Raw genomic sequence first — 19503 nt, 5'->3', positions numbered from 1 at the left:
GAGAAGCCACCAGGGATCCCCCCCAATGACTCGTGGCTAAGGCAGCATGAATGTGACGATAGGTTCCCTACACATAATATACATAACATAACTTACTCTATGGCAGGAAGAAGGTAGTGTTTCCGCAAAGACTCAAAGTAAGGTCCCAAATTGGCTGTTCCTTCTATAACAAAGACAACATCAGACACTATGCCTCCATTCCCCTGGGTAGATGCGTCCATCGCTGTTTCCGTCTTTCAGGAGCTGCAGGAGACAAATAACAGGATTTGTTAAAAGAGTCTTTCATTGCTTGATGATACGTCAAGGGGGGGGCTGCCTTATCATAATGCCTAAGGAAAAAATCTGTCTGGTTTATGTATTACACGGTTGGCTACTGAAATGTAAAACCTGTGAAATCACCCAAATCTCTGTCGGACTTCTGGGAAAAGGTGCGAGATGTGACTCATCGTGTTACGGGACTCACGACTGCACTCACTCCAGGCCTTTTCCTCCTTCAGCACAGCGAGATTTCCATTAAAAAAGTACAGGCGCTCATTGTTATGTCTCCTTGTAATGGTGGTGAGAGCCCGCATACTGGAGACTCATCCACCTACTGAGTCAACAAGGTTAATGATTTGATGAGATTGGTGTCCTCCCTGCATGACTCTAACTTTCAATTATTCTGAACTTGGTATGCTTGGCCGCAGCTCTGTGACACATACGAGACTCCATTAAGTTCCAACTCCCTTATGGCCCTACTACACAGAGCGATAATAGACTGAAGCAGGCCAATTCGGATGATTATCGCTCCGTGTAATAGAGACAGCGATTAGTCGACGAAACAATGATCAGCTGATCGCTGGTTTAGGTTTGGACTTAAAATCTTCGTATAATAGCAACGCGCGGACGACAATTGGCCAAACACCTGACACCTTACCTCTCCCCGCTCCCGGTCTTCTCTCCTGTGCTTCGCGATCCCGGCGGCTGCAGCGTCTAAGCAGCTTGTCAGCCAATCATAGCGCCTGGGAGGCCACTTAGCCAATCACAGGCCGCAGTGGTCCTGCTTTCCTATAACCACAGTTCCAAGTAGCTGGCAGCCTTTCTCCTCTTTTCGCTTCTACCCCTTACCCTGCGCCCCCCCCCCCCCCCTCCCTTTGCTATTCCTTTTCCCCTCTTTCTCTCCGCTCTCTTTGTGGACTCTTTTCTTTCTTCTTTATCTGGTTGGTCTCCTTTCTGTTGGGTTTAGCCCGATTTTTCTCTTGTTTATGGAAAAGCCAGTGGGAGCTGGTGTAGGGCCCCGCCGCTCATATCTGCCAGTCATTTTTTTATGTATGTTCTCCATAGTGTGCTGATTTTTATGCTGCCTTTCACATCACTGTCCTATTGTTCGGCGGGCGAACCCTTTCTGTCAGAAAATAGTTTAAATAAATAATTTATTAAAAAGAAAAAAACAAACAAACATCCAAATCTAGATTGCTGCAATCAGCTGATCCAGAATTATTTAAATGGGACAAGTCTTTATTCATATAATATGTACCTGGAGTTATCGTATTATTATGCAGCCCTACGACTAAGGTAAGTGAGCGTCGATCTGATAGATCAGCGCTCAGTTACAAAGCCTATTATATGGTACAATTATCGTGTGGCATTGCATTGCTTTATATGGTAAATAATAAAGCTATACTTACCTCTTCAGGCTCCTCTGGTGTCCTGCTGTCTTTTCACTGTGAAGTGACAGGCAGCTGAGCGGCCTGTCACCTAAAAATCTGATTTAGAAGCTTCATTACCGGGTGTGGTGAGCTGGGAAAAGGCAGCAGGACATTAGGCAGCCTGGAGAGGTAAGAATACACTTTATTTTCTTTCAATATGTGAAAATGTCGAAAGACAACAATGACCCAATGATTGGTTCCTCAGCTGATTGTTGTCTTTATTATGGTGTGTTTTAAAGGAACGATAATCGTTCGAATTTTCGCAATAACGATCACATTAGAGCGATAATCAACGATCAAGCGACGAGGGAGAAATCATTTATTTTGATCTTTCAACATGTTCACAAATCGAAATTCGCAAATTGCTTTGTGTAAACAGTCTTTCACCGATTTACCCTGCGTGTGAGATGGGCTTAAGCGATCTTAAAACGATCGTAATAACGAACTGTCAAAATGATATATTGTTCCATCTAAACCGTTATAAAAAAACACATTGTTACTTCGAAATCATTAATGGTTCAAATTATCGCTCCGTGTAAACGCAGCATAACACAGAGCAGCACTGCCCAAATTGGCAGATAATCGCTCTGTGTAATAGGGCCCTTACTATACAACATACCCGCTAGATCAGGGGTAGGGAACCTTGGCTCTCCAGCTGTTGCAAGACTACAACTCCCATCATGCCTGGACAGCCAAAGCTTTAGCTGTCCAGGCATGATGGGAGTTGTAGTTTTCAAAACAGCGGCAGAGCCAAGGTTCCCTACCCCTGCGCCATTGTTACTCAGCGGCTCAAAGAGAAGAAGAACCTCGATACAATGGATCCCCCCATGTCATAGTCAACCTCCTAAAGGGATTATCCAGCCTTATGACCATTTATTGTATTATTATCATCGAGATCTCCACCGATCATAGGAACAGAGGTCAAAGGTCCCCGGAGTGAATGGCGCACACTCGACCACCTCTCCGTCCACTCTCTATAGGGCTTGTGCCCGATGCCAGGGGCTGACCTCCAGTGATGGTCGCAGGTCCTGGACCCCCACAGATCAGCCACCTATCCTCCAATCAGAATAATGGTCAGATTCACTGACAGCAAGCAGAGGTGTATGAAGTAGTTCAGGAGGGGAGACTGCTAGTGAGAATTCTGGAAAATCCCTTGAATTGTGCAATAACTCTTGCTGCAATAGTGTATAAATCCTGCAATATGCATAAGGCATGCTGGGTAATGTAGTCCTCCTGCAGCTATGGAGGGTGCTGTGTCTGTCTACAGTATACGGAGCTCACCTCTGCCAGGAGACGTATCCCTGAGGGGGCAGGGTGTGTGCCCCCTCTGCCCGGGCACAGGCTCCACGAGATGCCGTGCCCCAATCCTCCTCCCGGAAGCTCCAGACCTGCTCTCCACTCCAGCAGCTGCACGCCGGCGGCGCAGGACGGCTAGCGGAGCGCCGCTATGTATACAGACGGAGGCCGCCACCTCGTGGATCGATTAGTGCTGCCTGACGCTGTGACTCGGCCGGTAAGCGCCACACTGGCTGTTACTTTGGTGACACCTAGCGGCCACGTAGTGACATAGCAACAACACAGTGTTACCAATGCTCGCAGCTAAGCAGCAAGAATATCGTCAGATTGCAATATAAATTAGTGAGCAGAAATAACAAAATCTGTCTAAAATTTCTAATTTAAATTTTAAAATTACTATTACATTTCATTTAATAGTAATAGTTTTGTTTCCATGAATCATAACAATCACTATATACAATACATTATGTTAAAAATAACGTTATCACCAGTAGGTTGGGGCAGCCATTTAAAGGGGAACAAGTTAGACGAATCTAACCAGCTGATAGCTCCCTATGGCACTGGGGACGCCGAGGAGGAAAGTATGTGCCCTACATTCCTCCTCTGTGCCGGTCCCATGCTGTTAGTCAGGGTAAAGTCTGCTCCGGAACACCTTTAGGAGCACTTCCAAGTCACCGCCTGGCCCCTCCAATGATTATCATTAGAAGGGGCGGGTCAGATGACGCGGAAGTGCTCCTAACAGTGCTCCGGAGCGGACTTTACCCTGACTAACAGCCCAGGACTGGCGCTGAAGAGGAAGGTAAGACACATACCTTCCTCCTCAATGTCCCCGGTGCTATAGGTGGCTATCAGCAGGTTAGATTCGTCTAACCTGGTGATAATTCCCCTTTAAGATAGCCTGATCATGTAGGTGGTTTAATTCATTGACTCCCGTCATACAGTTGGCAACATTCCCAATTTTTAAGGGACAGTCCCGGCAAAAAAATGTCTGCCCCCTGTGCATTTAACGATTAGCACTCCTAATGAGTGCTTATAGTTAAAGGGGTATTCCAGGTTATTTTGATATTAATTCTACTGATTTCTCTTGTAATATAATTAATATATCTCATTGGTTTCTATAATAAATTTTGTCTCTTTCTCTCTATTTTTATGTAAGTCACGTGTTTCTGTGACGTCACCGAACCGGAAGTGTGGGGACTTCCCCGACTCGGCCGGCCTCTTGGTGTTTATGTAGTTAGAAAGCTAGCAGAGCTTTACAAACGGCCTCCCTGCACACGGGAGGTCACATGACACCCTGTTCCCGGGCGGCCTGTCAGTGTGAAGGAGGTCGCATCCACCTCCTGTATAATCACTAAAACCCTCCACCCCCTGCCAGTATAATCCTCCCGATGTCTCCCCCGGCCCCCTCCATCCTGTGTATACAGTCCTTTTCAAAGATCTCTCACCCCATCCCCCGGTCTCGGCACCTCTTGCACTCAGCTGACAGGCTCTCTCTCTCTCTCTCTCTCTCTCTCTCTCTCTCTCTCTCTCGCTGTGTGTGAAGCAGGAGAGATTTCTTTCCTGCTCCGTACACAGTGCCTGTCAATTGCCCCGATAAAACTCAGCTGCCAGGCACTGTGTACGGAGCAGGAAAGAAATCTCTCCTGCTTCACACACAGCGAGAGAGAGAGAGAGAGAGAGAGAGAGAGCCTGTCAGCTGAGTGCAAGAGGTGCCGAGACCGGGGGCTGGGGTGAGAGATCTTTGAAAAGGACTGTATACACAGGATGGAGGGGGCCGGGGGAGACATCGGGAGGATTATACTGGCAGGGGGTGGAGGGTTTTAGTGATTATACAGGAGGTGGATGCGACCTCCTTCACACTGACAGGCCGCCCGGGAACAGGGTGTCATGTGACCTCCCGTGCGCAGGGAGGCCGTTTGTAAAGCTCTGCTAGCTTTCTAACTACATAAACACCAAGAGGCCGGCCGAGTCGGGGAAGTCCCCACACTTCCGGTTCGGTGACGTCACAGAAACACGTGACTTACATAAAAATAGAGAGAAAGAGACAAAATTTATTATAGAAACCAATGAGATATATTAATTATATTACAAGAGAAATCAGTAGAATTAATATCAAAATAACCTGGAATACCCCTTTAAATACAGTAGTGCACGGACAGAGGAAAGAACCATCGGCTTCCCTCTTTGACATTACCTTTTGTGGCTCCAGGCAGCATTCTGCCTCCAGCTACATGAGAGTGTGCTCTCTCCTCCTCTCTCTGGGTGCATAAGTGATATCACTCATGCAGAACAGGGAGATGAGTCAGGGAGGAGTATGGCTTTGTTTTTTTAATTACACATGGGTGGGTCTACCTGGTCAGGAGGTGGTGGGGGTATATGCCTAACATGATGGGAAGGGGGCTTATAGGGGGATGTCTACAGTACACAGCAAATTAGGGGAGTGATAAGTGCCAGGCGGTTTACCTTCAAGTACTATTTGAGGGCCCAAATTGGGTCTTAATACTTAATGGGAGCAAAAAATACATGGGACCTGATATGAAGTACAGAGCATACCGATGGGAAGTTTGTAAAGAAGTGAGGATGGTGTTTATACTGGGGAGTGTAATATGCTGGGGGCCTGATACTGGGGTCTGTAATATGCTGGGGACCTGGTAATGGGACCTATAATATGCTGGGGACCTGGTAATGGGACCTATAATATGCTGGGGACCTGATAGTGGGGTCTATAATATACTGGGGGCCTGATACTGGGATCTGTAATATGCTGGGGACCTGATAGTGGGGTCTATAATATACTGGGGGCCTGATACTGGGATCTGTAATATGCTGGGGGCCTTATAATTGGGTCTATAATATACTGGAGTCTGATACTCGGGTGTGTAATATGCTGAGGGACTGATACTGGGGTCTGTATTATGCTGGGGAGCTGATACTGGGGTCTGTATTATGCTGAGGACCTAACTGCAATATGGATGAACAGGGGATGCCTAACTACAATATCAGAACAGAGAGGGGCTGAGCTACTGTATGGTGGCGTAGGTGAGTCCTAATTACTGTATGAGGAGACAGAGGGGCCTAACTACTATATGGGGGAGGGTTAGAGGGACCTAACTGCTATATGGGAGCACAGAGGGGTCTAACTACTATTTGAGTGTCTACATTGGGCCTAAACACTACATGAATGGACACTGTTACAGTGTGGAGCAATACAGATCGGAACGTTGTATAGAAGGTGAGTGTGGTGACAAAGAGCAAAGAGCCTAAAATTTTTGTCTGGCAGATTTTTGCGAGGCATTGCTAGGAGAGGTCTTCATGATGGACGGGCCAGACAGAGGAGAAAAGGATAAGTGAGCAACTCTGATCAGAAAAGATGCACCCTGTGAGTAACTGGATGTAACTGTACTGTAATTACTTATCTAGTGTGCAGAACCTGTGTACCATTTGTACCTACCTCCATATGGGTCAGTGTATAGGGAGATAATGGTCTTCGTATAATGGATGTTATTTGGTAATTCTATTAGGGAATAAGTCACTATGTGGTCAGGGTGAGGTGATAATATTTGTTTCTTATATAATGGTAATAGGTAATGTGGCTATGGGGGGCACCTTATATATATAGACTTCACAGAGGAAGCCTCCTAATAAATGGAGAATTCACAATGGGGGCCACCTACTACATGAGATAATGCGCATATGGGCCTAATACTATAAAGGGGATGCACAGAGAAGGCGATCTGCTATATGGAAGCTACACAGTGGGGCCTATTACTATAAAGGGGATACACAGGTGTCTGGGGGGCACCAAAGCTAATCCTGCACAAGGTGCCATCTACCTTATGGTCGGCCCTGGCTACCACCACGTCCATTGTTATTAAAGTGATGGGAGGAATATAACATGTAATCTTTACTTATGGTAGTACAGTTCACCCAGTATGAAGGCCCATTACCTGCTGTTGACTCTGAGACCAGGGCAGTAGAGGGGGTGCAGGAGTCCAAAAGAGAGGGGTCTAAGCCACCATCCACCATGGGCTAATTTTATTGGTGATAATATGATGTTATAGTCAGATAAACTCAAAAGAATGACTAATGTATATAGGGAGGAGATTACTGTACATTGTAGATGCCAAACAGCCCAAACAGCCCAAGTACCATGAGTTCCATCCTAGCCCAAAAGTGAAGAGTAAACACTACAAGACTGGAGAACTACAAGGGCAAGCAAAGCCTGGCAGTAAATGCATACTGCAACACTCAGATGGCACAAAACCCTGCATGTGATGTGTAGAAATGCACACTACAGCATTGAGGTAGCACAAAGCCCAGCACAGCACTTACATTACAGCTCCTCAACATTGCTGTGGTACCTCGGGGACCTGTAGTATCTCCTCATGTATGTCTCCTCAGTGCCATACAATGCGTAGTGGCTGTACCTGGTATTGCAGCTCCTCTCAGTCACTTCAGGTGCAGTTACTGGCAGGAAATGGAGGGGACATCAACAATGGGGGGTGCCTAATGACATGCCTAGTAAGAGAAGGTATGGGGTCTAAATATGTTGTGGGGGGATTTCCCTAAGGGCATGCCTACATGGGGAAACTAGTTACTGGGGGTTACCTACAGGTCATGACCACATACCAGAGAAGGCTACCTATTGGGGGAGGGGGGCAGAGGGACATAACTACTATATCGGGGGGCACAGATGATTTCTATTTTCTATATGGATGCACAGATGGAGCTTACCTACTATATGAGGATACAGATGGTGGGACTTACTACTATGTGAAGGCATACAGGGGGCCTAAGTACTATTTGATGGTCTGTAATATACTGTGGGCCTTATACTGGGGTTTGTAATATGCTGATGGGCCTGATTTTGGTGATTGTTATATGCTGGGAACCATATACTGGGGTGTTTAATATGCTGGGAACCTTATACTGGGGTGTATAATATGCTAGGGACCTGATACTGGGGACTATAACACACTGGAGGCCTGTAACTGGGGTCTATAATATACTGGAGTCTGATACTGGGGTCTATAATATGCTAGGGACCTGATACTGGGGTCTGTAATATGCTGGGGACCTGATACTGCAGTCTATAATATACTGGAGTCTGATACTGGGGTTTATAATATACTGGAGTCTGATACTGAGGTCTGTAATGTACTGGATTCTTATACTGGGGTCTATAATATGCTGGGGACTTCATACTGGAGTCTATAATATACTGGGGACCTGATACTGGGTTCTATAATACACTGGAGTCTGTTATATGCCTGATACTGGGGTCTATAATATACTGGAGTCTGATACTGGGGTCTATAATATGCTAGGGACCTGATACTGGGGTCTGTAATATGCTTGGGACCTGATACTGCAGTCTATAATAAACTGGAGTCTGATACTGAGGTCTGTAATGTACTGGAGTCTGATACTGGGGTTTATAATATACTGGAGTCTGATACTGAGGTCTGTAATGTACTGGAGTCTGATACTGGGGTCTATAATATGCTGGGGACTTGATACTGGAGTCTATAATATACTGGGGACCTAATACTGGGTTCTATAATACACTGGAGCCTGTTATATGCCTGATACTGGGGTTTATAATATACTGGAGTCTGATACTGGGGTCTATAATATGCTGGGGTCCTGATACTGGGGTCTGTAATATGCTAGGGACCTGTTACTGGGGTCTATAATATACTGGAGTCTGATACTGGGGTCTATAATATTCTAGGGACCTGATACTGGGGTCTGTAATATGCTTGGGACCTGATACTGCAGTCTATAATATACTGGAGTCTGATACTGGGGTCTGTAATGTACTGGAGTCTGATACTGGGGTCTATAATATGCTGGGGACTTGATACTGGAGTCTATAATATACTGGGGACCTGATACTGGGTTCTATAATACACTGGAGTCTGTTATATGCTGGGGTCCTGATACTGGGGTCTGTAATATGCTGGGAACCTGATACTGGGGTCTATAATATACTGGAGTCTGATACTGGGGTTTATAATATACTGGAGTCTGATACTGAGGTCTGTAATGTACTGGATTCTTATACTGGGGTCTATAATATGCTGGGGACTTCATACTGGAGTCTATAATATACTGGGGACCTGATACTGGGTTCTATAATACACTGGAGTCTGGTATATGCTGGGGCCCTGATACTGGGGTCTGTAATATGCTGTGAACCTGATACTGGGGTCTATAATATACTGGAGTCTGATACTGGGGTCTATAATATACTGGAGTCTGATACTGGGGTCTAAAATATGCGAGGGACCTGATACTATAATATAATGAAGAATGATAGTGGGGTCTATAATATACTGGGGACCTGATACTGGAGTCTATAATATACTGGAGTCTGATACTGGGGTCTGTTATATACTGGGGGGCTGATACTGGGGTCTGTAATATGCTGGGGACCTGATACTGGGGTCTGTAATATACTGGAGTCTGATACTGGGGTCTATAATATTCTAGGGACCTGATACTGGGGTCTGTAATATGCTTGGGACCTGATACTGCAGTCTATAATATACTGGAGTCTGATACTGAGGTCTGTAATGTACTGGAGTCTGATACTGGGGTTTATAATATACTGGAGTCTGATACTGAGGTCTGTAATGTACTGGAGTCTGATACTGGGGTCTATAATATGCTGGGGACTTGATACTGGAGTCTATAATATACTGGGGACCTAATACTGGGTTCTATAATACACTGGAGCCTGTTATATGCCTGATACTGGGGTTTATAATATACTGGAGTCTGATACTGGGGTCTATAATATGCTGGGGTCCTGATACTGGGGTCTGTAATATGCTAGGGACCTGTTACTGGGGTCTATAATATACTGGAGTCTGATACTGGGGTCTATAATATTCTAGGGACCTGATACTGGGGTCTGTAATATGCTTGGGACCTGATACTGCAGTCTATAATATACTGGAGTCTGATACTGGGGTCTGTAATGTACTGGAGTCTGATACTGGGGTCTATAATATGCTGGGGACTTGATACTGGAGTCTATAATATACTGGGGACCTGATACTGGGTTCTATAATACACTGGAGTCTGTTATATGCTGGGGCCCTGATACTGGGGTCTGTAGTATGCTGGGAACCTGATACTGGGGTCTATAATATACTGGAGTCTGATACTGGGGTTTATAATATACTGGAGTCTGATACTGAGGTCTGTAATGTACTGGATTCTTATACTGGGGTCTATAATATGCTGGGGACTTCATACTGGAGTCTATAATATACTGGGGGCCTGATACTGGGTTCTATAATACACTGGAGTCTGGTATATACTGGGGGGCTGATACTGGGGTCTGTAATATGCTGGGGACCTGATACTGGGGTCTGTAATATACTGGAGTCTGATACTGGGGTCTATAATATTCTAGGGACCTGATACTGGGGTCTGTAATATGCTTGGGACCTGATACTGCAGTCTATAATATACTGGAGTCTGATACTGAGGTCTGTAATGTACTGGAGTCTGATACTGGGGTTTATAATATACTGGAGTCTGATACTGAGGTCTGTAATGTACTGGAGTCTGATACTGGGGTCTATAATATGCTGGGGACTTGATACTGGAGTCTATAATATACTGGGGACCTAATACTGGGTTCTATAATACACTGGAGCCTGTTATATGCCTGATACTGGGGTTTATAATATACTGGAGTCTGATACTGGGGTCTATAATATGCTGGGGTCCTGATACTGGGGTCTGTAATATGCTAGGGACCTGTTACTGGGGTCTATAATATACTGGAGTCTGATACTGGGGTCTATAATATTCTAGGGACCTGATACTGGGGTCTGTAATATGCTTGGGACCTGATACTGCAGTCTATAATATACTGGAGTCTGATACTGGGGTCTGTAATGTACTGGAGTCTGATACTGGGGTCTATAATATGCTGGGGACTTGATACTGGAGTCTATAATATACTGGGGACCTGATACTGGGTTCTATAATACACTGGAGTCTGTTATATGCTGGGGCCCTGATACTGGGGTCTGTAGTATGCTGGGAACCTGATACTGGGGTCTATAATATACTGGAGTCTGATACTGGGGTTTATAATATACTGGAGTCTGATACTGAGGTCTGTAATGTACTGGATTCTTATACTGGGGTCTATAATATGCTGGGGACTTCATACTGGAGTCTATAATATACTGGGGACCTGATACTGGGTTCTATAATACACTGGAGTCTGGTATATGCTGGGGCCCTGATACTGGGGTCTGTAATATGCTGGGAACCTGATACTGGGGTCTATAATATACTGGAGTCTGATACTGGGGTCTATAATATACTGGAGTCTGATACTGGGGTCTAAAATATGCGAGGGACCTGATACTATAATATAATGAAGAATGATAGTGGGGTCTATAATATACTGGGGACCTGATACTGGAGTCTATAATATACTGGAGTCTGATACTGGGGTCTGTTATATACTGGGGGGCTGATACTGGGGTCTGTAATATGCTGGGGACCTGATACTGGGGTCTGTAATATACTGGAGTCTATAATATACTGGAGTCTGATACTGGGGTCTGTTACATACTGGGGGCCTGATACTGGGGGCTGTAATTTGCTGGAGACCTGATACTGGGGTCTATAATATACTGGAGTCTGATACCAGAGCTCCCAACCGTCCCGGATCCGGCGGGACAGTCCCAATTTGGGGGTAATGTCCCGCCGTTCCAGGACGGCCCCCATGTGTTCCGCTCCACACCACACTGCCTCCCTCCCCATAGGCGTACTTGGATTTCAGTACGCCTGTGGGGCTGGGGGCAGTGTCGGCCTGGCCCTCAGCTGATACACGCTCTCTGGGGATGCCCCGGGGATTTCCCAGCAGAGTGCGCACCAGTGACCTCTCAGTGTGCGCCGCCGGAATTACCAGCCCTGGCGTACACTGAGAGGTCACTGGTGGGCGCTCTGCTGGGGATTCCTCCTGTAAGGGGCATATGTATAAGAGAAGGAAATCTATAAGGGGGACATCTATAAGGAGGACATATACAAGGGGCATCTAGGCCACACCCCCACACCCACAAGAAGCCAAAACCCTCTCTGTCAAAGCTGACATGTCCCTGGAACAAAATTTCAAATGTTGGCAACTATGATATTATACACACAGCTCTGCAGCACATGCATTATACACACACAGCTCTGCAGCACACACAATATAAACACAGCTCTGCAGCACACACATTATACACACATACAGCTCTGCAGCACATACAATATAAGCAGCTCTGCAGCACACACATTATACACACACAGCTCTGCAGCACATACATTATACAAACACAGCTTTGCAGCACACATTATACATAGCTCTGCAGCACACACAATATAAACACAGCTCTGCAACACATACATATTATACACACAGCTCTGCAGCACACACATATTATACACACAGCTCTGCAGCACACACATTATACATACACAGCTCTGCAGCACACACATTATACACACACAGCTCTGCAGCACACACATTATACACACAGCTCTGCAGCACATACATTATACACACACAGCTCTGCAGCACACACATTATACACACACAGCTCTGCAGCACACACATATTATACACACAGCTCTGCAGCACACATATTATGCTCACACAGCTCTGCAGCACACACATTATACATACACAGCTCTGCAGCACACACATTATACATACACAGCTCTGCAGCACACACATTATAACACACAGCTCTGCAGCACACACATTATAACACACAGCTCTGCAGCACACACATTATACACACACAACTCTGCAGCACACACATTATACACACACAGCTCTGCAGCACATACATTATACACACACAGCTCTGCAGCACACACATTATACATACACAGCTCTGCAGCACACAGTATACATACACAGCTCTGCAGCACACACATTATAACACACAGCTCTGCAGCACACACATTATACACACACAGCTCTGCAGCACATACATTATACACACACAGCTCTGCAGCACACACATTATACATACACAGCTCTGCAGCACACACATTATACATACACAGCTCTGCAGCACACACATTATAACACACAGCTCTGCAGCACACACATTATACACACACAGCTCTGCAGCACACACATTATACACACACAGCTCTGCAGCACATACATTATACACACACAGCTCTGCAGCACACACATTATACACACACAGCTCTGCAGCACATACATTATACTCACACAGCTCTGCAGCACACACATTATACACACACAGCTCTGCAGCACATACATTATACTCACACAGCTCTGCAGCACACACATATTATATACACAGCTCTGCAGCACATATTATACACACACCTCTGCTGCATTCACAATCACACACTTAGCAGTTACCTTCTTATTTGACCATGTCTCTATGATGTGTCAGAATTGTTGTAAAATGACAGTATTGCTTTAAAATCACACGACATTCCTTTAAGCTATATAGTTCTAAGAAACAGAGTTCTAAGAAAAGAAAAGATGAGCTGAGCTGTTCTGGAGAATGTGAGTATTTTCTTATACAGACAGGTAAGAATTGGCCTCAGGGTCTTTTTAAAGGGGTTATCCAGTGCTAAAAAAAAAACATGGCCACTTACTTCCAGAGACAGCACCAATCTTGTCTCCAGTTTGGGTGGGGTTTAGCTGCTCTGTTCCTTTGAGAATTGCAGACAAGAGTCGTGTTGTCTCTGAAAGAAAGTGGCCATGTTTTTGTAGTACTGGATAACCCCTTTAAGGCGGCTCCATGGTATTACGGTGATAGTCTTATTTTGTAGCGCTGTACTACACTCACACCACTAGAGGGCAGCAGAAGGTTTTGTTGTCACTGACCCAGCCCTATACCCAGAGCCCAGTGTGTGTGGATGCTGCTAGAATCTGCTCATTGTGGTTTGCTAACCTCAGCATCTTATTATGTAACCTGTATATTGTTATCTCCAGCATCATGTACACCCAGCATTGTGCAGCACAAAGCCTGTGACAGCACAATATGTCTGTGTTCATCGCCAATATGTTCCCATTTCTCCGCCTTTGTTTGCATTTGAATAACTGTGGTTGTGAATTTGCAGACATACTGTACATTGCAGCTCCAGAACAAAGAAGACTGTATTAGATCCGTATAAAATACTGATATACAGACTCCTTAAGGGTATATACCCACATTTTTTTCTTACCATGAGTGTCACACAATAGAAGGTCTGACTACATAGAGCAGGCATGTCCAAAGTCCGTCTGGAGGGCCATTTGCGGCCCGCGTTCCGAACTTTTATGGCCCCCCAGGTATCCAGCTTGCTATTATCTGCCTGTGTTATAAAGCATATAGCATGTAGCATGTAAAATGGTCGGCCCTCGCACATGTTCACTTCATCAAATTTGGCACTCTTCAAAAAAAGTTTGGACATGCCTGACATAGAGGCTGTGTGGACGAGGCCTGAGGATATGTGTACATGCCACTTCAAGGTGAGGTCCGGAGTTTCAGCACTAGAACAATAGAGAAAGCACTAGACGGCACTTTTTTTTTAGGTGCAGCAGAGACATTTTCACGTCGACCTCTTCATGGCCTAATGGCGCGGTCCCAGCCAGTAAAAGATCAGTAAATTATGTGATTTGCATATAAGGCTTGAGACTTTGTATTGTTTCCCCATAGGTATAGGGACTGATAGGAATGAGGACAACCTCTGTACAGCACTGTGGAATATGTCAGCACTATACACTGATCAGTGTATAAAGTTGCGCACATACTCACCTGGCTGAGCGTTATTTCCATGTTCTGACACCATTCAATCTCCGTTGGTGCCCATGTCAATCTACAGAGGCTGGAAGTCACTGTCTTATATCCATCACTATGAGGGTCCTCTTATAGAGAAACATAAAAGACTTCCACCCTCATCAAGGGTCGGATTGGGAGGCCGCCTGGGGCCGAGGCTTATTGGGGGCCCATGACCATCCAAGCCATCCACATCAAACTTAACGGCACATCACTCAGGGGCCCACCGGAGGATGTGCTGCAATGCAGAGCCATCCCAGGAATCCTGGACACCTGTCCCAGATTCACGGGCGAGCAGACTATTCAATTGTGTGTGTACCTTAAAGAGGCATATGCAATTAAATCTCTGTCAAGGCGGCCAGGGCTGACTGTAGCACATGCTGCCTGTGCTGTAAGTCAGAAGACGAGAAAGGCACTGGAGGAGGAGCGGCAATGGGGGAGTGAGGAGGGGGGGGTTCTAACATGCCATTTTGGAGGCCGACCACCACCATTTTAGGGGGGCTACAAACAGTGCCATGGGACTAGGGGGCCATCTACTAGGAGGCACACACAGAGGACCATCCATCTACTATAGGGGGCAGCAGCACAGGGTGCCATCTACAATAGGGGGCAGCAGCACAGCGGGCCATCTACTATAGGGGACAGCAGCACAGGGGGCCATATAGGGTCTTAACAAAAAAGGCCATTTACTATATGTGAGATGCACAGAGGGGGCCATATACTATATGGGGGACGAAGAGACACTGGGTGGTTGGGGTTTCCAGGTTGGGTGGGCAGCAGGGTCCAAGGTACATTTAATCCACCCCTGCCCTTTTTCAAATATGCTGTAGAGGATAGGTCACATGGGATGGGTGCCAATGGAGGCCGCTACATCTACTGCTAAGAGCGGTGATTAAAGGGGTTATCCAGCGCTACAAAAACATGGCCACTTTTCCCCCCTCTCTTGTCTCCAGTTCAGCTGTGGTTTGCAATTAAGCTCCATTTACTTCAATCAAACTGAGTTCCAAACCCCACCCAATCTGGAGACAAGAGAGGCGAAAAAGTGGCCTTGTTTTTGTAGAGCTGGATAACCCCTTTAAAGTGTTTTTATTATGGTAATCTGGTATCAAAGAGAACTTGCGGGTCTGAATGCTGTGTCTTCTACCTAATACCTACCTTGTACCGGTATGAAAGCATATCCTAGTGATATACCATTACCTTATCAAATGGAAATACCCTTTCATGCATGGTCTGAAAGGTTGGTACTTGATACTGACATCCGCCCCCCCCCCCCCCCAGCTCTACTCTTGGCACAAAACAGGGGATCAGTTTTGCTTGGAGTATCCCTTTAAGTTATAAGTATTGTAGTTGTGGCAGAGCCATTACTGACTCGCTCAGCCATTGCATGTTGGACAACCCTTGAGAACTGCATATATGTCATTGTGAGTCTTAGAATACAATAGTCAATTGATTGTCTGTCTCCCTTGTAACAACATAGTAAAGTAAAGTACTATTTATATAGCTTCAGTGCGCTGGGCATGGTAGGTGACACCTAGTCTTATTTGAGTCATAATTCCAGTAAGGGCAATGAGAGCCATAAATGGTACCTGTAAGAAATGCTTTTATAGGCACTATGACTGGGAGGATTGTACAGACAAGTGATGATGTGAAGCTGGTCAGACAGACCTCCTGGCTCCAGCACTATTGATTTCCTATATTCTTTAGAATAATAGTTCACACGCTGATATGGCTGACTTAAAGGGCTTTTCCACCACAATGTGTGATGACCTCACAACCAGTAAGATGGGTCATGTGATATAAATTGGTCGGGATATGGCCGATAAGACCCCCACAGTCTAATAGTACGGGTCTATTTTAGTGCTGTATCTTGGCAATACATTAAAATGGTAGGTGTAGCCTGAAGATCTTGGACATACACTATATAGTACCAGTGTGCCCAGGTCAAGCACAAGGGCTGGGTGCGGCTGCCACCTCTATAGATGTGCCAGCTTTATAATAAGCCACGCTCCTCAGCATTCGAATAGCAACACCAAGACGGAAAAGTCGTGGAGTGATGAAAATTACAGGATCCATAGACATGTTAATGATATGTAAATTATAAAAAGCATGGATATAAAAGAATAGGATCATCACGATTTGCTTAGCATCAAGTATGAACGCCGCACAGAGAAATCTACACACACACACACGCTCCTCGGGATGCTATTAAAGGGGTTATCCAGCACTACAAAAACATGGACACTTTCCCCCTACTGTTGTCTCTGGTTTGGGTGGAGTTTTAAAACTCAGTTCCATTGAAGTAAATGGAGCTTAATTGCAAACCGCAGCTGAACTGGAGACAACAGTAGGGGGAAAAGTGGCCATGTTTTTGTAGCGCTGGATAACCCCTTTAATGGTTCTGTAATAGATGACCAGTGACGTCCCAGATGGGCTCTATGGAAGACAAGTCCAGAGATGCTGCCGGCCATGCTAGCATGTGTAGGCCACACAGGCTGCTCACTGTGGCACAGGCATGTGGCTTGGTGTTCTGTCCAAAGAAAGGCTTCTGGAAAAATGGCAGAACCACTGGTTCTCTGACCAAATTATGGTAATGCTGAGCTGTTAGTATACCTGCAATAAAGACTAGAGGGGTCCGGCTACTGGACATTATGCCACTCCACGTAATAATCCTTGGAGTAGGACCAAAGTGACGTTCACTTGTGAAGGCCTCTTCATTGCGTTGCCCATGTGATCAGTATTATTGCATCTGAGACAAAAGTGGGACTCATCACAAAGTATAGACCTCCATCTCAGCCTCCATTCCTGTGTTAGTCTGCACCTTAATGGCCTTTGAGAGTAGTACAGTTACTGGATCACCCGTAGCCCAATGTTGTGCAAGCTCCTCCTGATGCTTTGTGTAGACAATGCACATTGAATAACTGTTGGCCAAAGTTATTTCTCAATTTTTCACACAAACAACAATGTTTGGCACGACTGAATGTTCCTGTGTTCTCTATGGGGAGGGGTAAGCTGCTGCCAGACTGCTCTGGAGGCAGCTTCTCTCATCGCATGCGACCCCTATCTCCACCATCACCATCATCATTGGAGGTTCAGGCTTGCGGTGGGTTTTGGCCGACATAAGTGTAAAGTGTTTGGAGATCTTTAGGCTCAGTATGTGATGTCCAGGCATATTTGCAGTACAGAATGGCACACACCATTTTTCTGATCTGGCTCTCGCTGTCATTCCGGTTCATCATTGATCTCCGAACCTTTGGGGGCACGCCATGTAGAACAGTGCTGACTAGAGATGAGCAAACCTTGAGCATGCTCAGGCTTGTTTCAACCCAAACTCTCGGCATTTGTTTACCGGTGGCTGAAGAAGTTGGATGCAGATCTAGGGAGTCCTGGAAAACATAGATACAGCCTATGGCTATGTTTACACTACGTATATTTGAGGCTGTATGTTTGAGGCTATATAGCAACCAAAACCAGGAGTGGATTGAAAACACAGAAAGGCTTTTTTCACATAATGTTGTAATTGAGTCGATGGCCGTCATTTAATGGCAAATATGTGCTGTTATTTTAAAACAACGGCTGTTATATTGAAATAATGGCAGTTATTTACTGTTATATGGCGGCCATCCACTCAGTTTCAACATTGTGTGGACAGAGACTTTCTGTGTTTTTAATCCACTCCTGGTTATATTACTGACTGAAATATACGTAGTGTGAACCCAGCCTATGGGTGTATCCATGGTTTCCAGGCAGCCTTGGCCTGAATTTGATCTTAGCAACGACAGCTACTTCCTTGATTTGCATAACATTACAACTCATCCTTCTTGGTGTTGCCATTTTAGTGTTGAGAAATGTATAATGAACTAGACAGGACTGACAATAGGAACATTTCCACATTATCTTGATAGACATTGGGTGCCAGCACTTGTACAAGTCCATGGATCTCCTATAAGATTAGCTTGTATCAATTGAAGCCTATGTAGTGCTAATTCTGTATAGCAAGATGGCTGTACCCAGTGTAATAAAAGCCAGAATTAAGACCTTATACAGTACAAATGTCAAAGCTATGGCTCTCCAGCAGTTGCCAAACTAGAACTCCGTACCATCAGGACTGGAGGGCAGGATGTCTTTACAGTCACTGAGAGAGTACATTACCAATGGCTCTCTTAAAGTGGATGTTCAGGCTTTTTCCAGAAACAGCAACTCTCTTGTGTGGGTTTTGCAGCTCAGTTCTATTGATGTGAATAGAACTGCATTGTAATACCACACACAACCTGTTTTTGCAAGAAGCAGCTGTGCATTGTCTAATCCAGAGAACCCCTTTAACTCACCTGGGCATTTCCAGTATGCCAACAAGATCTGCAACATGTGAATATATGACTAGATGCCAAAATATAACTGCAACTTTTATAACTATTGTTTGTGTCCCTTCCTATACATGACTGTAACATAAAGACATTTACTCCTAGAACGACTTACAAGAGCAAAGTTCAGCGAAGAAAACAAGTCAACAGACCTAGAAAGAAGCTGCGTCATTGCTGCCAGCAGAAGGGATTATATCCAGGGTTACCAAAAGTTTGTGGCTTTGATTCTCTCCGCACACACGCTCCGAGGCTGTTTAGTAAATATACATTAAAAAGATCTTCGGGCCTGTTGGAACAAGGTTAGACCTCCGCTCTGCTGTCACTAGATGA

The 19503-nt window shown here is 45.4% G+C and overlaps 1 protein-coding gene and 1 long non-coding RNA gene across 4 annotated transcripts in view; one reads left to right on the top strand and one right to left on the bottom strand.

Annotated features, from left to right (window-relative positions):
* MED25 (mediator complex subunit 25) overlaps positions 1 to 3166 on the bottom strand; it is an 18095-nt gene extending 14929 nt beyond the window's left edge. Inside the window, exons 1-2 of one of the 3 annotated variants that reach the window (XM_069948934.1) lie at positions 2970 to 3166; positions 97 to 243 (exon numbers count right to left, since the gene is read on the bottom strand). In XM_069948934.1, the coding sequence (XP_069805035.1) occupies positions 97 to 221 (125 nt within the window). In that variant the 5' untranslated portion in view covers positions 222 to 243; positions 2970 to 3166. The remainder of the gene's footprint in view (positions 1 to 96; positions 244 to 2969) is intronic. The other 2 variants (XM_069948935.1, XM_069948933.1) reach the window with 2 other exon arrangements.
* On the top strand, positions 2985 to 19503 carry LOC138770053 (uncharacterized). The gene is made up of 3 exons (XR_011359385.1): positions 2985 to 3201; positions 6265 to 6363; positions 19279 to 19503. It is a non-coding gene; the product is annotated as an uncharacterized lncRNA (long non-coding RNA).

The sequence above is a fragment of the Dendropsophus ebraccatus genome, chromosome 12, assembly GCF_027789765.1.
Source record: "Dendropsophus ebraccatus isolate aDenEbr1 chromosome 12, aDenEbr1.pat, whole genome shotgun sequence".
Classification (NCBI taxonomy): domain Eukaryota; kingdom Metazoa; phylum Chordata; class Amphibia; order Anura; family Hylidae; genus Dendropsophus; species Dendropsophus ebraccatus.
The sequence above is the reverse complement of the archived record's forward strand: the minus strand, read 5'-3'. Positions and strand labels throughout refer to the sequence as shown.